Source organism: Ips typographus, unplaced genomic scaffold, assembly GCF_016097725.1.
Source record: "Ips typographus isolate SLU unplaced genomic scaffold, UJ_Ityp_2.0 IpsContig34, whole genome shotgun sequence".
In the NCBI taxonomy this organism is placed as follows: Eukaryota; Metazoa; Arthropoda; class Insecta; order Coleoptera; family Curculionidae; genus Ips; species Ips typographus.
Genome location: NW_028098573.1, coordinates 589,098 through 606,294, shown reverse-complemented (window position 1 = coordinate 606,294; position 17,197 = coordinate 589,098). Strand labels below are relative to the sequence as shown.

Below are 17,197 nucleotides of genomic sequence, written 5' to 3'. Positions count from 1 at the left end.
AAACTTCACACCAAAATAGAGACACAGCTGACCAAGTCGAATTAAAAAATGTAACATTCCCAGTATACGAATTTTGTGGATTACAATATTCAAAGCACAATGTGTACTTTTAGCTTACTATTTAGTAGAAGTTAAGCTAAAAAATCAAATATTTTGGAGAAAAAATTGAATTTTACATACTGCAGCATGTTATTAAATTAATTTTTACATGTCTACTAAATCGGAAGTTGAAAATAAAATCCACACTGTAAAACAGCGGATTGTGTTATTTCGATGTCGAGGTCAAAAATTCCCGATAACGACAAAAATGTGCCGATGCGCTAAATGAAACTTCTAATTGTCGACAAATAATTTTTTTACTTATTATGTGTAGGTACCAGCTTTAAATAAAAGCATAGTGCAGAGTTAAAGAGGATTTCGATATGTTTCTATCGTTTGAAAACGAACAGTACATAAAAAATCGAAGGTTATTATTTGGTCGCTTGCAAAAATCGCGACATTAGTGGAAAATAAAGTAAAGCAGACTGATTAGTTCTATTTGACGCCGCGTGCCGGTGTGACCGACTTGCTTTCTTGCACTCGTCTCGTCGCATCGCCGCGAAGGTGTCGATAAAGAAACTGCTGATTGATAAATTTTAATGTTTTTTTTTTTTTCTTCTAAATGCACATGATAATTTACCTACATGGAATAACAAGTCGAAATATTGTATTGGCTAAGAATAATTAAATTTTATTTTACTATGGAAAAAATGACAACTGATTTGAAAAGTGGCTCAAGTTTTTTTTTAATACAAATGGAAAATCATACATTTGTAATAAAGTATTTCTGAAGTGATATTTAACACATTCAACAGACATACTACTCGAATGAGACGATAAGACCCACACATCATGATAATGTGACTTTATTTTTAATTTATTTCAGCTGAATTTGATTATGTTAAATAATTAAGGTGAAAAACGCTAGCTGAGCGTAATACCTTATTATGTAAGTGGCACATAGAGTTTGTTTCTTTAACCGACCCATTGTAATGAGTTTTATGAGTAATAAAGTTTCAACTTACATGCAGTTGAACTATTTTGGTGCATCTGTACGAAGATGTCCAGCTCAGGATTCATAATTGAATGAAATAATTATTGAATTGCCAATGAAAAAATATTGGTATCTTTTATAAAGGAGTAATTTAAATACTCAAGAATTCAACAGGAAAAACAGTATGATTCAATGTTGGTAGGAGTATTAGCTCTCAAAGTAGTTGTTTCTGATTTTTCCCTTCTCAGTTGAGAAGTTTCTGATACAGAAAGGTCTGTACATGTTGAGAGATATTTGTTTTAGTGCCACACAGCAATACTATTTGCTGTTATCGATGTTAGGGCGGTGCATGAACTTTTCTCAAAGAACAAACCAAAAGTATTTTTGAATGCAAAATTAGTAGCAGGCTGAAATGATTGTGTGTATGCTAAACCTTATACATACGTTTATTAGGTTTTGAAATTGGGTCTTTGAAGCAAATTGATACTAGACTTCTTTAGACTCGGATATAAAAAGGTCCATATAAAGTAGCTAAATTTGTCAATATTTTCAGGCAACGGAGATTCCTATTCCTGACAGCAACCGGTTATACGTTATCCTGGAAGTTTGCGTATTAGTTGCTTTAATCGTTTACCTTAATTCCGTTTATAGGATCGTCTCATTACGAGGTACAATAAGTTGTACAAATTTCTAGCAGACTGACTACGACTACTTTTTGAAACAAATATTGAACTGCTGAATAATTCAGAGTTACAAGTTACAAGCCCGATAAAGTCATAATGCTCATAACTAAGTTATAAAAATGATCTACTTTTATTTGCTTAAATGAATTATCCTACAGTAGGATATATTTTGTTTTTTGTGCACATGAAAAAATGCGATATATAGGTACGTACCTAACCAATTGATTAGATAATTCTTTTCTTATGCCGCAGGCAGACGGTGATCACTTTGTTATTTAAGTCATCGCGGTACGATCGTTAACAAAAACTGCGTATGGATAAATATCATTGTAATTCCATTTTGACATGCAAATTTTTAGCATATGAGAATAATTAAGAAAAATGGCCATTGTTATTACAAAAGTTAAGAAGTGTACACTTGAGTTTTATATCATGATTTTTCATTGTATGAGTAAATTGATTAATTGAAGACTTTACGAAATAAAACTGGGCTAAATACTTATTGAACATTGACAAGTAAAGACTGTATTGCACGGTCAAGATGTCAAGATACTAGTAGCAAATTTTGAAACTTGAACACTTGTCATATTAGGTTATCAGAGAAATTTTTTCCCAAAGGTTAATAAGTGCACCATGCTTAAACCCATGGGATTCGCTGATTTGGCCAGTTCGGAATAATATCTCAATGAGACCAGACATTGTTCAGTACAGACCGAGTAATGCATAAAATGCAAAATGCAATTAAAGTACAATAATGCGGTAATAGACGTATTACCTTAGGCATATAAGTTGTTTATGCATTTGGCAAGGAATGTAATTCGCGAGCGATGAGAAATGAATGTGTCGCTGCGCGCATAAATAAATGACTAATTTAAATAGTCCGAGTTAGGAAGACGGTTTACATTATGTGCATATTGATTTTCATTAAGTAATTTTTGAATCAACCGAATCATTCCCAATAAACGCATACTTATATACCGAATGCTACGTTTCACCAGTTTCGGGTACCAGTAGTACCCCAAACACAACAAAGGGTTGAAACATCAGAAGTGAATTCTGCTGGCGCATCTTCTGGAGGTGCGTTTGGACCGCAAACTTATGGGACCACCTGAATCCCACGCAAGTCAGGTTGTCCGCAATCCGGCACTGTGCCCGAATCCGGATAACCAGGCGCAAGTGCGAGCAGGGGGGCCCATTAATCCTCAAACTAGAGATGATCTAGAGCAAGCGGTAGCACAGCCGTTCGTTGCTCGGTTAGAGCCTTTTGGAAATATAGGGAAGAATATTCCATATTCTGCTTATCAGCAGCAATAAGGTCTACTTGACATTTTGATTTGATTGATAAGGTCTACTTGACATCTGAGTTTTTAAACGTGACATTTTTAGTAAGACAAACTTTAGCCTTGATTCAGCTTTGTAAGGCAAAGTGAAATCAAGACAAACAATGCAAATTTGTGGTAATGCAATAATTAGAGTTTTTTTTAATACGCCAGAAAGGATTTAAGTTAATCATTTAATACCTACTTGCATTTACATACTGATGGCATATTTTTATTTTTAAAGAAATCAATGAGGGAAAAGCATTTGATTGAGGACATTATATCCAATTTTTGATAGAACAATCTTCTCCAAAAGGATTTGAAGTTGGTTAGAGACGGTTAATGTTTCTGTATTTTTTGAAACAGGCAAATACGTTCTACTTTCCATAAAATGAAAACTAGAGCGTCTTATACTTACGGAGTTCAAACTTTTTAGTTTCAGGACCGGATTCCTGTTTATTTTAACATGTCAGTTAACTTTATAAAGTAATACGTAACACTGCGTTTACACATGCAGAGTATACTTTGAATATAAGTATATTAAGCCTTAATGAACACATATTAACCTTTGTTCCCATTTTTATTTCATGTAAACGCACACATGAGAGTCAACAAGCCAGATCGAAATAATACCACACGTTGATCCTGCTCTGTTGAAGACATTTAATTTCTTCCACGACTGTTGACGTTGGTATACATCATCATTGGACTTTTACCCACGTCACATCCATCAGTTTGATGCAAGTAATAAGGAATACGTACGTGGCATTTAGTTATGCGCAGTAAACATCTTCGTGGTAAGAGTGAACTATTCTCGGCTTAACAATATTGTGCTCTGTGTTGCGCTATTAAACTATGTTAGATTTAAAAAATTATTTAAATGGAAGCGATGTAAGGCAAATGGAGTAAAGTATTTTACGCACATTCAATAATTGGTATTTTCGAAGCCTAGATACTTCTTTCTTTATAAATCTACTCCATTATCCTTTTCTGGGTTTATTAGTGTTAGTAAGTTATTTGTGTTCATCATAAGCAATACTATGCTTTAATCATAATGTACTTAGTAGTACCGTAGCTTATCGATTGTTCTAATGGTTTTTATGTACGTCAATCTGAAATTTTGGTTTAATTGTATAATACTGTTACAAGTTAGATATTTTTTCAAGATGGTTGTTTTTAAAGGGAGTATATAAGTGTCCTTTATTTTAAAACTGGGGACCAGTTTTTCTGGGGCGGAGGCATATGTCACGAATGGAAAATCCATTGATTGAAAAGATGGACTGATTAACTTAAAAAACATCGAGGATTGCGAAATGTTAAGCGCACGAGGCAAGGTCGCATCACGATGCAACCGAATGTGTCATGCACCGAGTGCACCGTATCGGTGATGAATCACCACCACCTGCTTTGCAGAAACGTGAAAAACAAGCGACAATAACAAACTGCGTCAGCCGATCAATCGGGTATAAAATACGCCGATTCTAGCAGTGTGGGGAAGTGTGAAACCGATCAACGGTAGTGTGACCAGCTGAACCAGGAAGTCGTAATGTCGACTCTCCTCGGTCAAAAAGATTAAGTTAATTAGTCCGTTCTCTAAGTTGTTTAAAAACGCGAAGTGACCAAGCCATTGCCAGGAAAAGCTAAGTCCTTAGCTATGACGATGTAAGTACAATTGTTAATTGTCAACCTTTTGTTTACAACCGTATTGTGCATCCATTTGTGTATTCCGTGTTTAATAGATTTAAGTGTGATACAAGGAAAACTCAGTGTTTGATTCCATCCCTAAAACTGAGATCCCGGCACGACGTTTAACGTCGTGAGTCAGTTTAATTGGTGAACCCAGAAGGGCTCATAAATTAAACGTGACACTATTATTTAAGAAGAATCATTTATTACAAATTCTTCATTATTTATTAATACTGGGTATTCCTGCATAGCGTCTCAGAATTTGCAATATGCACTATAGGTCTATAGGTTTGGTATAGGCTTTTGATCAGTATTTTAATTTCAAAATAAGCATTGTCACATCTGATTATCACAGATTACGGTAAACCTAACCTATTCAGATATCGGTACCTAACCTAACCTAACCTATTCAGCTAACTATCTTCAATAGTAAGTTACCGCTGTGATCACGTGTGACGTCATTGTTATAACTACAAATGCAAAGAAATACGCGTGGTTACCGATTGACGTAAATAGGTATGTTGTGGTTACTCCAAAGAAATAGCCCTGTTGCTGAGTATTGACTTACATGTGATTTTTATTGTTATGATTTGTGAACTTTTCGCACCTTTAGTTTGAATTCAAATTTATAAGTAATTTAACGAATTTCCAAATTTGTAGAGAATATTATAATGTTAGCAGAAATAGGGTTACGTTTTGTCAATAAATTGCACCACAATTCATTTACATTTTTGATAAAGATTCAAGCTCCTCTGATGAGGATCAAATAATAATTATTGTGTATAAAACACGGGAGCGTCACGATAAAGTTAATAGTTATTTAGGAGGTATTCCGACAACGATGTTCAAGCTCATTTTCGCTTAACAAGGACCCTTGTTGAGGTAAAGGCTATTATTATATTCATAAACTAGGAATTTGTTTTACTATTAGGACTTTTTAAAGAAAATGGATGGTTTGGTAGAAGTTAAAACCATGGGCAGACCTGCTGTAAAACCGCTGCAGTGTTTTCTTTTGACATTGTGGCTTCTGGTAAACCAGGAGAGTTTCAGTACAGTAGCTGATCGCTTCCAATTTAGCCCTGGTCATGCTCACACCATATTTTTAAAAACAGTAATGTTTATAACATCTCGAAAAGACAGTTATATCAAATGGCATCAAAATATTGAGAAAACTGTTAATGAATTTGATGAATTGTGAAGAAGAAGTTTTCCACAAGTAGTTGGATGTGTAGATGGAAGTCATATCCAGATTCTTGGAAAAAGAAGAGCTGATTCATTCTGTTGTCGAAAAGGAGTACATTCAGTTATTTTGCAGGTTGAACATTTTGCAAATTTTAATTTTTACTTATTACTATGAATTTGAAATAAACTTTATACTTTTCAGGGAATATGCAATGCCCAAATGGAATATGCAAATGCCCAAATGGAATTTATAGACATCTAAACAGGATGGCCAGGGTCTGCACATGATGCTAGAGTTTGGCGAAATTCTCCCATTTATTCAAAATTAAAAAATCGTGCCCTACCAAGCTGCTATCATTTATTAGGGGACACTTCTTAATATAATATTTGTGTTAATTTTATGTTTTGTTCATTTGTGTGTAATTATTTTTGTTCGTTCGTACAAAAATTAATTGGATGGGTTGTGTAGCGAGTTTTGGGGTCTAATTTTTGTTTTGAGTCTAAGAGAAATGTGTTCTGTGACCTGTATGTGTTTTTTGTCTTGTCAGTTGCATAGTATATTTTGTATATTATGTCCATAATCAAGTAGAGGTCTGCATATAGATTTATATATTTTAGTTGCAGTGTGTAGTTAGCAGTTTTGTTCTTTTTATGATTTCGTTTCTTACGTTTTGTGTATGTTTGGTAAGTTTTAGTTTTTGGGCGTGTTATTCCTAAGTATTTCACGTCTTGTTTAGGAGTAGTTTTGTTTCCGTCTGCTGTTATAGTAGGATAGTTGTCTTTAATTTGGTGGTTTGTAAAAAGTAGCTGATTTTTTGTGGCGTTTGGTGACAATCTCCATCTGTAGAACCACAACATGGTCTTGTCTGTCAGTATTTGCAGCTTCTCTACAGTTTTTGTTATAGTTTTTTTTTAAAGCGTATGTATACACGATTTTCAATCCCTAATTTATACAGTCGATATATTTTTAAATTTTATTTGTTTGTTTATTATTTTTGATGTGCAATTAGTACTATTTGTTAATTGCTTTACTTAGTAATTGCATTTTTATATAAATAAAGGAATAAACGTGAAAAATACCAAGCTCATATACTTAAGTGGGTAAGTATATTATTTTAATTATATCCCAAATGAGTAAATGTAATATTGACAAAGTTGTATTTAGCGTACTGGCAATTTGCCCTAATCTGTCAAGCACAGATTTGTTAAAATTAACAGAAAAAAGTGCTATTTTAAAACAAATTCTAAAGGAAAATAAACATTTAAAATTTACGAAACCAAGTGTAGTAAGGAATATGTAATAGGGAATTTTGAGAAACTGAATAAAAGTTTTTTGCTAGACAAAGTTTCTATTATGGGTGACAAAAACCGTATTTCTAAAAGTATCTTTGGTAAGTAAAGAGGTACAGAGTAGAGGTATATCTAATGAAAATCTATTAAAAAAGTTTAAATCTGATTTCTTTATTCAAATGATATGTTCCAAATTAGGTTGGAAGTGTAACAAGAAAATAAAAAGCTTATTTTCTATGCCTGTTGCACTTATTTAAAACACCAGTAGCGCCACCTGAAAATAAAAATTGTCAATTATTGCATGCTGATAATGTAGACGTTGCTCTAGAAAACAATGCTGAAATCGATTTATCTTTATTGCCGTTAAATAATCATGAAGATGTTCAAAGTAAATTGGAAATGTCGCCGTCCGTCAGTACTAGTCAACAATTATTACAGTCGCCTAGAAGCTACAGCACTTTTAATAGTAATAGTATGAGTTTAACTCCATTTGATGTAGTAAACCGTAGTTCCGTACAAAGAAATAGTTTCAATAACATAACTCGCGAAAAAATTGATTTTCCTAGTTTGCTTATTGATGTCTCTCCAGACAGCAGCAGTGTGATTTTACCACTAGGAGCAAAAAATATTTTCCATCTTAAAATAAATGTAAACATTTATAGGGCTCTTTTTCAATTGCAGAAGATGACTGGGGACTATGCGGGTTCTGGCTCATTTTTATGAAATGGTGAAGGCGCGAGGCGGCGCTCGGTTCGTTTATATGCATATAGCAATAGTCGGACGGTGGTGACGTCATGGGGCCCCGGAGCCCCGAGATGGGCTCAAAACAGCGACCGGCCAGAACAGCGACATGAGAGATCGGAATGGGATCGGAAAAGAACCTGACTTTGATAAAAAACAAACTGAAGAGTTAAATAACCCCAACGAACAGGACACAGTGATACAATTCACACAAATGATCAAGACCCAATTGTAGGAATACCAATCATCGATATACCAGTCAATTACGGTGCAAACCAGGTAATTATTTCTAAAGTTTTACATTCACCGGCAAAACCGAAATTAACACTACTATTCGAAAAGAAACGCCGATTGATAGTTCAACTTAGTAAAAATAACTTTTTCGACGACTGACTTTGAAAGTACCTCATGTACGCTTCCATTTCAAAGCAGAAAGTGGTCATTCGCCGCACGTGCGCAGAAAGTGAATCATTTTCTGCTCTAGAGCGTTTTCGCTTTCTACTAACAATCTAGTCACCAACTTTTTTCGGCGTTTCCATAACAACGCTTGACATACCTGTTTGAAATAACCACATTCCGTCAAAGTGATTTATCGGTGACAATGAGTTCGAGCGACGAAAATGATGTGAGTTGTCCTTCTAATCCACCCCACAGCAGTCGTCGAAAAAATATCGTCTATATTTCGAGCCAAAAGTACTTTTGCCGCTTTTACATGATTGCAGCGTTCGGCTTCGCCTCAAGCTGCAAATTTCATGTGCAAGCGGCAAATATATACTTTCCGCTCTTAATATAGAATATACTATTGAAGATGATATCTTAAAGTTTATTAAAGAAAACATAGTTCCTGAAAAACAGTATCACATATACCTTGAGGAACAGGGTGTATACGAAGAGTTTTGTGAAGTTGTAAGAAGATACTTTAGGTGGCCTTCATTAAATCTAAAAAGGTGTTTAAAGAAACTTGACGTCACAAATAAAGGGGACATTGAAGAGATAATTGAAAGCTACCACCAAAGTAAAAGTAACCATCGAGGAATTGATGAAACTCTTTCAAGAATTAAAGAAAAGTATTACTGGCCTAATCAAAAACAATCAATCCAAACGTATATCAATCAATGTGATATTTGTATCAGAACAAAATATGACAGACATCCCGTCAATATTGAATCCAACTGCGACAAAGCCGTTTGAAATAGTACATATGGACACGTACACATTAGAACAAACAAAATTTTTAACTATTTTGGATAGTTTTTCGAAATACGCGCAAGCGTACCCTCTCAAATCTTTAGCGGCAACAGAAATTGTTGATAATCTATTAATGTTTTTCTCTCATCACGGAGTTCCAAAACAGATAATTTTAAAAAATGAAATATAAAAAAATATGAAATATTGAAAGATTACATTCAACGATTAGCGAACATGTAAAGCTATTGAATGCTCAAAATTTCAATAATTCAAGTATTAACCAAAAAATGACTTATTTAATTATGGCTTATAACCATTCAATTCACTCCGCAACCAAGATGAAACCGATTGATATCATAAACGGTCATATTACTGACAGTGACCCGTTTGATGTAAACTTAGAACAACTGTTGCTATCGGATTATATTACAAACCATAAAGAACAAACAAAACTCTTATATTCCACGATTAACGAGAAACTTGCACAAAGTAAGGAAAAACGTGTCAGCAAAATTAATCAGAACCGTGAGAATCCCGACTTGTTTGAAGCTGGTCAAAATGTCTACTTAAAAAAGCATACTAGACAAAAACTAGCTGAAAAGTTTACAAAGCCAGAAAAAATTACCAGGGTTAACAAAAAACGTAAAACTATTATGACTGACCTTTACGAAACACATACAGCTTTGATTAAATACTATCATTGCAAATATTAGTTAACCTTAGATTTTAGTATATAATTAAGTTTTTGACTTAGTAGTTAACAAAATATCATTATAGGTGTACAGAAGTTATATTTTTACTTTCAGGCTGGTCGCCAGCAGCATTTTGCTTCGTAGCAGTATCGGATTACAGGATAAGGTTGCCCTACGAGAATTAACTGACAATGTTGGGTTAATTCCTATAAAATTAAGACAAGCAAAATTAATTGATTACAAATACACTCTAATCCATTTTTATGACCTAAATCCTTTAATTAGTGAAATAAATAAGCTGCATTTAAAAGCATCAAATATTACGAACATTCTAAAAGTTCACGGTGAATATTTGGCTGACAACGCTATTTATATTCAGTTATTGACAATCACTCAAAATAGAGTTGATGACAAAATTAAGGAAATAATTCCTCATCCTAATAAGATAAAAAGAGGCTTAATTAATATGTTAGGTTCAGTCTTCAAAGCCATAAGCGGTAATCTAGACGCGTCCGATGGTAAAAGATACGACAAAATTATCAGAGAAATGCAAACCAATCAAAAAAGTTTAACAGAAAGTATGTCTAAACAAATTTCAATTTCTCTGGAAATTGTCTCTAAATTCAATGAGACCATCAATCAGGTTGCCAAACACGAAAAAGTCTTAGAGTCTAAAATAAAACAAATCTCCTGGATTGTGCAAAAAACTACTTATACAGAGAATTCTAACTATATCAGGAATTCTTTAATTGAAATCATTGAACTTTATACTTTTGTAGATTCATTATTACAAGATATAGAGAATTCAATTACTTTTTGCAAACTAAGAACAATACATCCAAGCATAATAAAAACCGAAGACTTGTTTAAAGAGCTGAAAGCTCTAGAAAATCGCATAGGCACCGATCAAATGCCGTTAAAACCGGAACTCTATAACATCAATTTATTCCTTAATTTCATAGATATAGAATGCTTTATCTTGAATAATAGAGTGACGTATTTGTTGCATGTTCCTATAACTCTAAATGAAAAATTTGAACTTTTCCATCTATACTCTGCACCAATTTTCAAAGAGAGTCAGTTCAAGGCGATAATACCGCGAAATAGATTTTTAATTAAATCAAAATTGCACTATACATATCGAAATAAAGCTTGCCATGAGATCACAGCACAATTATATTTATGTGCTAACAAAGATTTAAAGGAAATCCATGAAGAAAGTCCTTGCGCTGTGTGCCTACTATCGCAAATTAAAGAAAGTACTGCCTGTCAACCAATCGATATCCAGCTCAACGATCCAGTGATCAATCAACTATCGAATTCTGACAAGTGGTTGCTGATAAGTCCTAAAAAGCAACTAATCAAACATCGCATCATTGGTACTTACATCGCCGAAATTCCCAAGGGTTGTCAAATCATGATGAACGACCGAACAATTTTCAACGGCCAGAAGGCAGTCAACGCTAGTATACAGCCCATATTTTTCCCGGACAATAATGAGTTGCCAAGCTTCATTCCCTCCATGGAAATTGACTTCAAGCTAGACGATATCAAGTTAGACGGAGTTCAAGATCTTCAAGGTCAAATACGATCTTCGAAACTTGCCCAAATAGTGCCTATTGACATTTCCAAAAATCCATCTATCTGGACTATTTTAATGTATGTTTTTGCAGTAGCAGGGATTGCGTATTATGGCTACAAGAAATTCGGCCAAGCCCTCTGCAAGAAGAAACAAGAAATAGAAGTCACCCTTGAGCATCAGCCAATCCAACTTCCCTCAATGGTACAGTTGAATTTAAAGGATGGAGGAGTTAAGTCACGAGGTTGTACCACCTCCATAGACCAGGACAGATGCTGAGTATGCAGTTCCATGAACAAAACCAGTGTCATCGCGTATTGCATCATTATTATTATTAAGTGCTTTAATGTAACATTATCAATATACTTCTGTACTAGTTTGTAATTTGTATTTTTAAAAACGGTCTTACCATATTCGAAGACGTAATTAGTGTTAAAAAACTATTAGGTTAGGTTAGTGGTCAGAAAAACTGTCAAAAACAATTTTTAAAGGTAAAAAAAAAATTAAATATACATAGTGAACCAAAAATTTATATACCAGGTGTCCAAGAGCACCCTGGACATAGGAGATTAACATGGGAAAACGGTTTTGATTTTTTTGCGCCTGTACGGTTCATTTAATGGAAAAACGCTTTAGATAAAAGTTGTAGAGCACATTTTCAGCTATCTACTTGTAATTTTTTCAATACCGTAGATTTGTCCATTAAGACGAAAAATGGATCTGAAATTCGGAAATTTTAAATCTCCCGCCAAGCGGTCGTTAAGGAAAGTTTATATCCGGTCGTGCTACCAACCTTTCAAAATCATAACAAATCGTTGTCAGTCATTCTGTAATCAAAACATTCAAAACAAGTTTATTTAGTAATAATTTTGAGTTACTACCCATATACTGCGAAGAAAATACAAATAAATCATGATAAAAACACTTTATCAGGAGCCACAGTCCAAAAATCTGGTAAGTTGCGTTCATAACCTCATTCAATGTCTGTACTAAACTTAGTTACTTTGTAGTAAAATTCTTTAAGAAAACACTGGTTTTGCTTGCAAATATTTAATGAGGATGACCGAATCACCTATCTCAAGCCTCTTTGTAACACTACCAAACGATTTAAAGTGATAAAAACAATGGACTAGGAAGGCCTGCAGATGTTTGAAGATAAGTTGCTTTACTATACAGGGACCAAAAGAGGGTAAATACTTCCCTCAAAAGTGGTGCAATTTAGTGACTGATAGTTTTATTGTATCCTTCTGTTTTGTAGTGTTATCAACACACCATAGTGTTTAAGTGGTTTTACATTGTATGATGTTAATAAAAAGGCATTTTTCATAACTGATTGTCAATGTTTTTTCCCATCTCTACAGGGTAAGGTAAGTACTGATATTTAATTATCTCCATTAGTTAACTTGAACATCATTCACCTACAAGGATACTTGTAAAATGTCTACTAATCAAACATAGTTTATTTGCAAGTAATGTGTAACTCGAGTTCACATTTGATTAGTAAAGGTATGTCCTGTGACATGGTGTATTGAATTAGAAGCAAATTGTTTCTCTTTAGAGACTTTCAATCACTACATTTCACCTACCTTTGCTAATTTGGAACTCCACTATTATCCAAACAAACATTAGGTTAGTAAGACAAAGTTGTTTTTAGCATAGCTTGTATGGTGAAAGGTTCACCCACTCACACTCAATCTGTGGAACAATCACTGTTTATGTGGTAAGACCAGTTTTCTTTGTCACCTATTGTACCTAAGTTTTTCACTTGAAGAAAATGTATACTGTACCTTGAACTGTGAATAAATAATTAATACAAACGTTCAGTGTACAAAGTTTTATTTGGAACAATTGAGTGTGTGGAAAAAAGAACACAATTATAATGTTAATACCTAAACCTAGAATAGAACAGCTCATGTAGATAGCTCAATTGAAAAGTTGGTTTTTCGACAATACCTACCCATATACAAAAAGTTTTGTCACCTGACTGATAATTTGACTGTGTAAGTCCATATTCTCTTCTTAGAAGGGGTTTCTCAGAGGTTTTATAGCCAGTTTAAGATTATTCACATTTCACAGGCACATCAAATTTTGAGATTTAAGTCAGATATCAACACTGAATCATTTTAAGTTTTAGTTGCAACACTGGTGAAGACCCTCGCTGATGATAGTCCATGAGGTTAAGCACATTGAAACTAAATCACACCACTTTTGAAGGAAGTATTTGGCCCCTTTGTTGTTGTCCCTGTACAGTAGGAAACTTATCTTCAAAGATCTTCATTGTCCACTGTTTTCATCACTTTAAATCGTTTGGTAGTTATGAAGAGGCTTGAGATAGGTGATTCGGTCATCCTCATTAAATATTTGCAAGCAAAACCAGTGTTTTCTTTAAGAATTTTGCTACAAAGTAAATAAGTTTAATAGAGACATTGAATGAGGTTATGAATGCAACTTACCAGATTTTTGGGCTGTGGCTACTGATAAAGTGTTTTTATCACGATTTACTTGTATTTTCTTCGCAGTATGTGGGTAGTAACTCAAAATTATTACTAAATAAACGTGTTTTGAATGTTTTGATTACAGAATGACTGACAGCGATTTGTTATGATTGGTTGGTAGCACGGCCGGATATAAACTTTCCTTAACGACCGCTTGGCGGGAGATTTAAAATTTCCGAATTTTAGATCCGTTTTTTGTCTTAATGGTCAAATCTACGGTATTGAAAAAATTACGAGTTGATAGCCGAAAATGTGCTCTACAACTTTTATCTAAAGCGTTTTTCCATTAATTGAACCGTACAGGCGCAAAAAATTCAAAACCATTTTCCCATGTTAATCTCCTATGTCCAGGGTGCTCTTGGACACCTGGTATATCGAGTGGCTCAAGAAACAACAGTGCGCGCGGGCGCTTTAGCTACGGATGGCGGCCATTTTCTCCCTCTTCCTGGTATGCGTGTCCACGTGCTTGATCATGTGATCCTTCCTGATAAAGCCCTTGCCGCATATCTCGCACGCGTACGGTTTCCTGCCCGTGTGACAGCACAAGTGCCTTCTCAAATCCGCTTTGTAATTAAACGTTTTTGGGCACATATCGCACTTGTGCGGTTTATCGCCCGTGTGTTTCTTCGTATGTCGTTTGTAGGTTTCATCATCAGGAAACCGTTTACCGCACCGGGAACACTTGAACGGTTTATCACCACTATGGAAGGTGTTGTTGTGTTGAGTGAGATAACAGGGACGATTGAACACCTTATCACAGTCGTAACATTTGATTTTCCGCTCCTTCGAAGCACGAGGGGGAGAATTCTCCTTTTGTTCCTCCTCCAAATTGGTCAACAACACCTCCACCTCATTAATTCCTAAGGTGGTTAGTCCTCCAAATTCAGTTGTCAAATTGGTGGTGTAATTCTCCATTATTACAGGATGAGGGTATTCCTGAAGAGGACAGTAGTACTGTCCCATACCAGCCATGTTCGCATACCCATGTAGTTCCGCCAGAACCTGCGCAAAACTGGGCAAAGGCTGGCTCACATCCAAATCACCCGTAGTACTGCTGGGGGTAAACGTATCCTGCGTAACGTGGGAGGCCAACTCGTTTGGGTACTGCTCCGCCAAGATAGGCACCACATCCACCACGCTGTCGCTGCTCCTCGAATCCTCCTGACTATTATCCTTACTAGCCGAGGAATTCCTAGTTGGATGGTGATGGGCGCTGATGGGCATGATAGCTAGATCAGGCAGCCCACTAGATTTAACCGCTTTCTTGTGCAACGTGGTGTTGTAGTGTCTCTTTAAATGTCCGGAACTGGTGAACCACTTGTTGCACGCGGTGCAATTGTAGGTTTTTGGTCTGCGTGCTTCGTTACTCTTCCAGTTGGTACTCTTGGTGGGAGCAGGAGCTAGTGGTGGCGGTGCCGGAGCCTCATAACCACTAAAACACTCTGAAACACCCTCGCTAGAACCATCATCAACCACAAACTCCCCTTGGTAACCTGTTGGTTGATTATTCCCCAAACTACCCAACTAGCAATTTTTTGTTTTATTAGAATTGCGGCAACGTTTTCTTATAAAACAGCATAAGCTTATGAACATTTTAAAAACAACTACTCGATACTTATAAACGCAAAATTGGCACCACCTTATAAAACATTGTGATTGAGTAAAAGCTGCAAAATTAACTCCAAATAGCTTATAAAATACATATATAAACATTATTAATACCACTATAAAATCTTAACTGCGACTTCTATAGAACAGTTTTTGTAGTTTCCACAGCCACTGCTATACAGCAGGAACTCTAAAACAATAATGTAATTGCTTTTTAACAGTTTTATACAAGTTTATTTGACAGTCGTTATAAAACCGATGTGTGTAGTGAATTTACTTTAATGAAACGGTTTTGTTTTTAAAATGTATTAAGATAGCTGCAAAATAATTTTTGCATTATAAACGCTTTCTGTTTATCTACTAAAAGGAATCACGAACATGGAAGCCAAGATGGGGACCAGGTCCGTTTTACATACAGACGCCATACTGATAAACTTTCAACTCATGATGTGAGTGCTTTCGCGTAGTGCTTACCCTCTTTTACAGTGCGAACGAAATTTTTCTGTGAATCATATATTATGTTTGTGACAGATTTTTATCGGGCCTCACGACAATGTTAGTTTAATAATTTTCTTAGCAATATTGTAAAATTAGAGGTTAGGTTTTTAAATTTATTTTTCAACAAAAAATAAGTGATAATAATTTTATCAACACTTTCTTATTAAGTTATCGTTTCATCTTCAAAAACAGTAGAAACCATGTGTGTTTATTAGTTTTATTTAATATTTTTTATTTATAACCCCTTAAACTATTAAAACAAAATGGCTCCATTTTATAAAACAGTTATGCACACAACGTAGCTTTTCTGTGACAAATTAGTAAACAAGCAACATTTATAAAATGATAATAAAACAAAGATGTCACAGAACAGAGAAGCGGAACCCATAACGCAGGTCTGGCACTCGCTTTTTTTCAATTGCAATATCTTGCTTTTTCAATGTCATTGGCGATGGAAATTGCGAATCTTAACGAATTGACTTTGCAAATAAAAAAGAAAATCCGCCATGAACAATCGTTCTGTAAAGTACATTTTCAATTACAAAATAGTATATTTCATTAGGAGTACAAAAATAAGGGTTTTTCCGTTCACGTATGACCAATTCAGATGTGAGGCGAAGCCGAACACCGGAAGTCACGCAAAGCACGGAAAACCTATTTTTGGATTAATTATGAAGAATAATTTTCATTATACTTCTTTAAAAACGAAGGCATAAAAACCAGACTTAAGAAAAAAAGACTTAAAAATGATATTCTTGTTCATATTTCGCCCTAGATTTCTCTGGCAGTAAATTTGCGTTTGACTGTGCCACTTGTTTTAAGATGTATTCTGGAATATCGGAATTATCTCCTGAGTATATTTTAATATAATTGTTGGGAATGACTGACATCTAATTGACCATTTCTATGACTGTTTTAAAGTAGTTCAAAGGTGATTTAATTGTGGTAAGTTATCACTGTCAGGCAATGTCTATAAAAATTCAAAAAATACTTCGGAAATATATCAAAATATTCCAGCATTTACATATTAAATGATAATGCAGGTTTGTGCTAAATATTTGTCGGCTTATAAATTGTCTTAAATTTAATATATTGTGCTGTACGTTTCTATTTTAAAGCCATTTTACTCAGCATTTTAATTCAGCGCAAAAAAAATCCGTGCGGGCGCACAGAAAAACGCGTTGTCCTAATAGAGATGAAAAT

At 34.7% G+C, this 17,197-nt stretch overlaps 2 protein-coding genes and 1 long non-coding RNA gene across 3 annotated transcripts in view; 2 read left to right on the top strand and 1 right to left on the bottom strand.

Moving 5' to 3' along the window:
• Positions 1-17,197, top strand: part of LOC145739682 (uncharacterized) — a 242,805-nt gene that overhangs the window by 79,910 nt on the left and 145,698 nt on the right. The window lies entirely within an intron of this gene.
• Positions 7,314-11,672, top strand: LOC145739704 (uncharacterized). Its single transcript, XM_081995001.1, has 2 exons — positions 7,314-8,213; positions 9,929-11,672. Exon 2 carries the CDS (start codon positions 10,281-10,283, stop codon positions 11,670-11,672), a length of 1,392 nt encoding a protein of 463 aa, XP_081851127.1. The 5' UTR covers positions 7,314-8,213; positions 9,929-10,280.
• LOC145739694 (uncharacterized) lies at positions 13,213-14,240 on the bottom strand. The gene is made up of 2 exons (XR_014181179.1): positions 13,847-14,240; positions 13,213-13,790 (listed from the first exon to the last, which is right to left on the bottom strand). It is a non-coding gene; the product is annotated as an uncharacterized LOC145739694 (long non-coding RNA).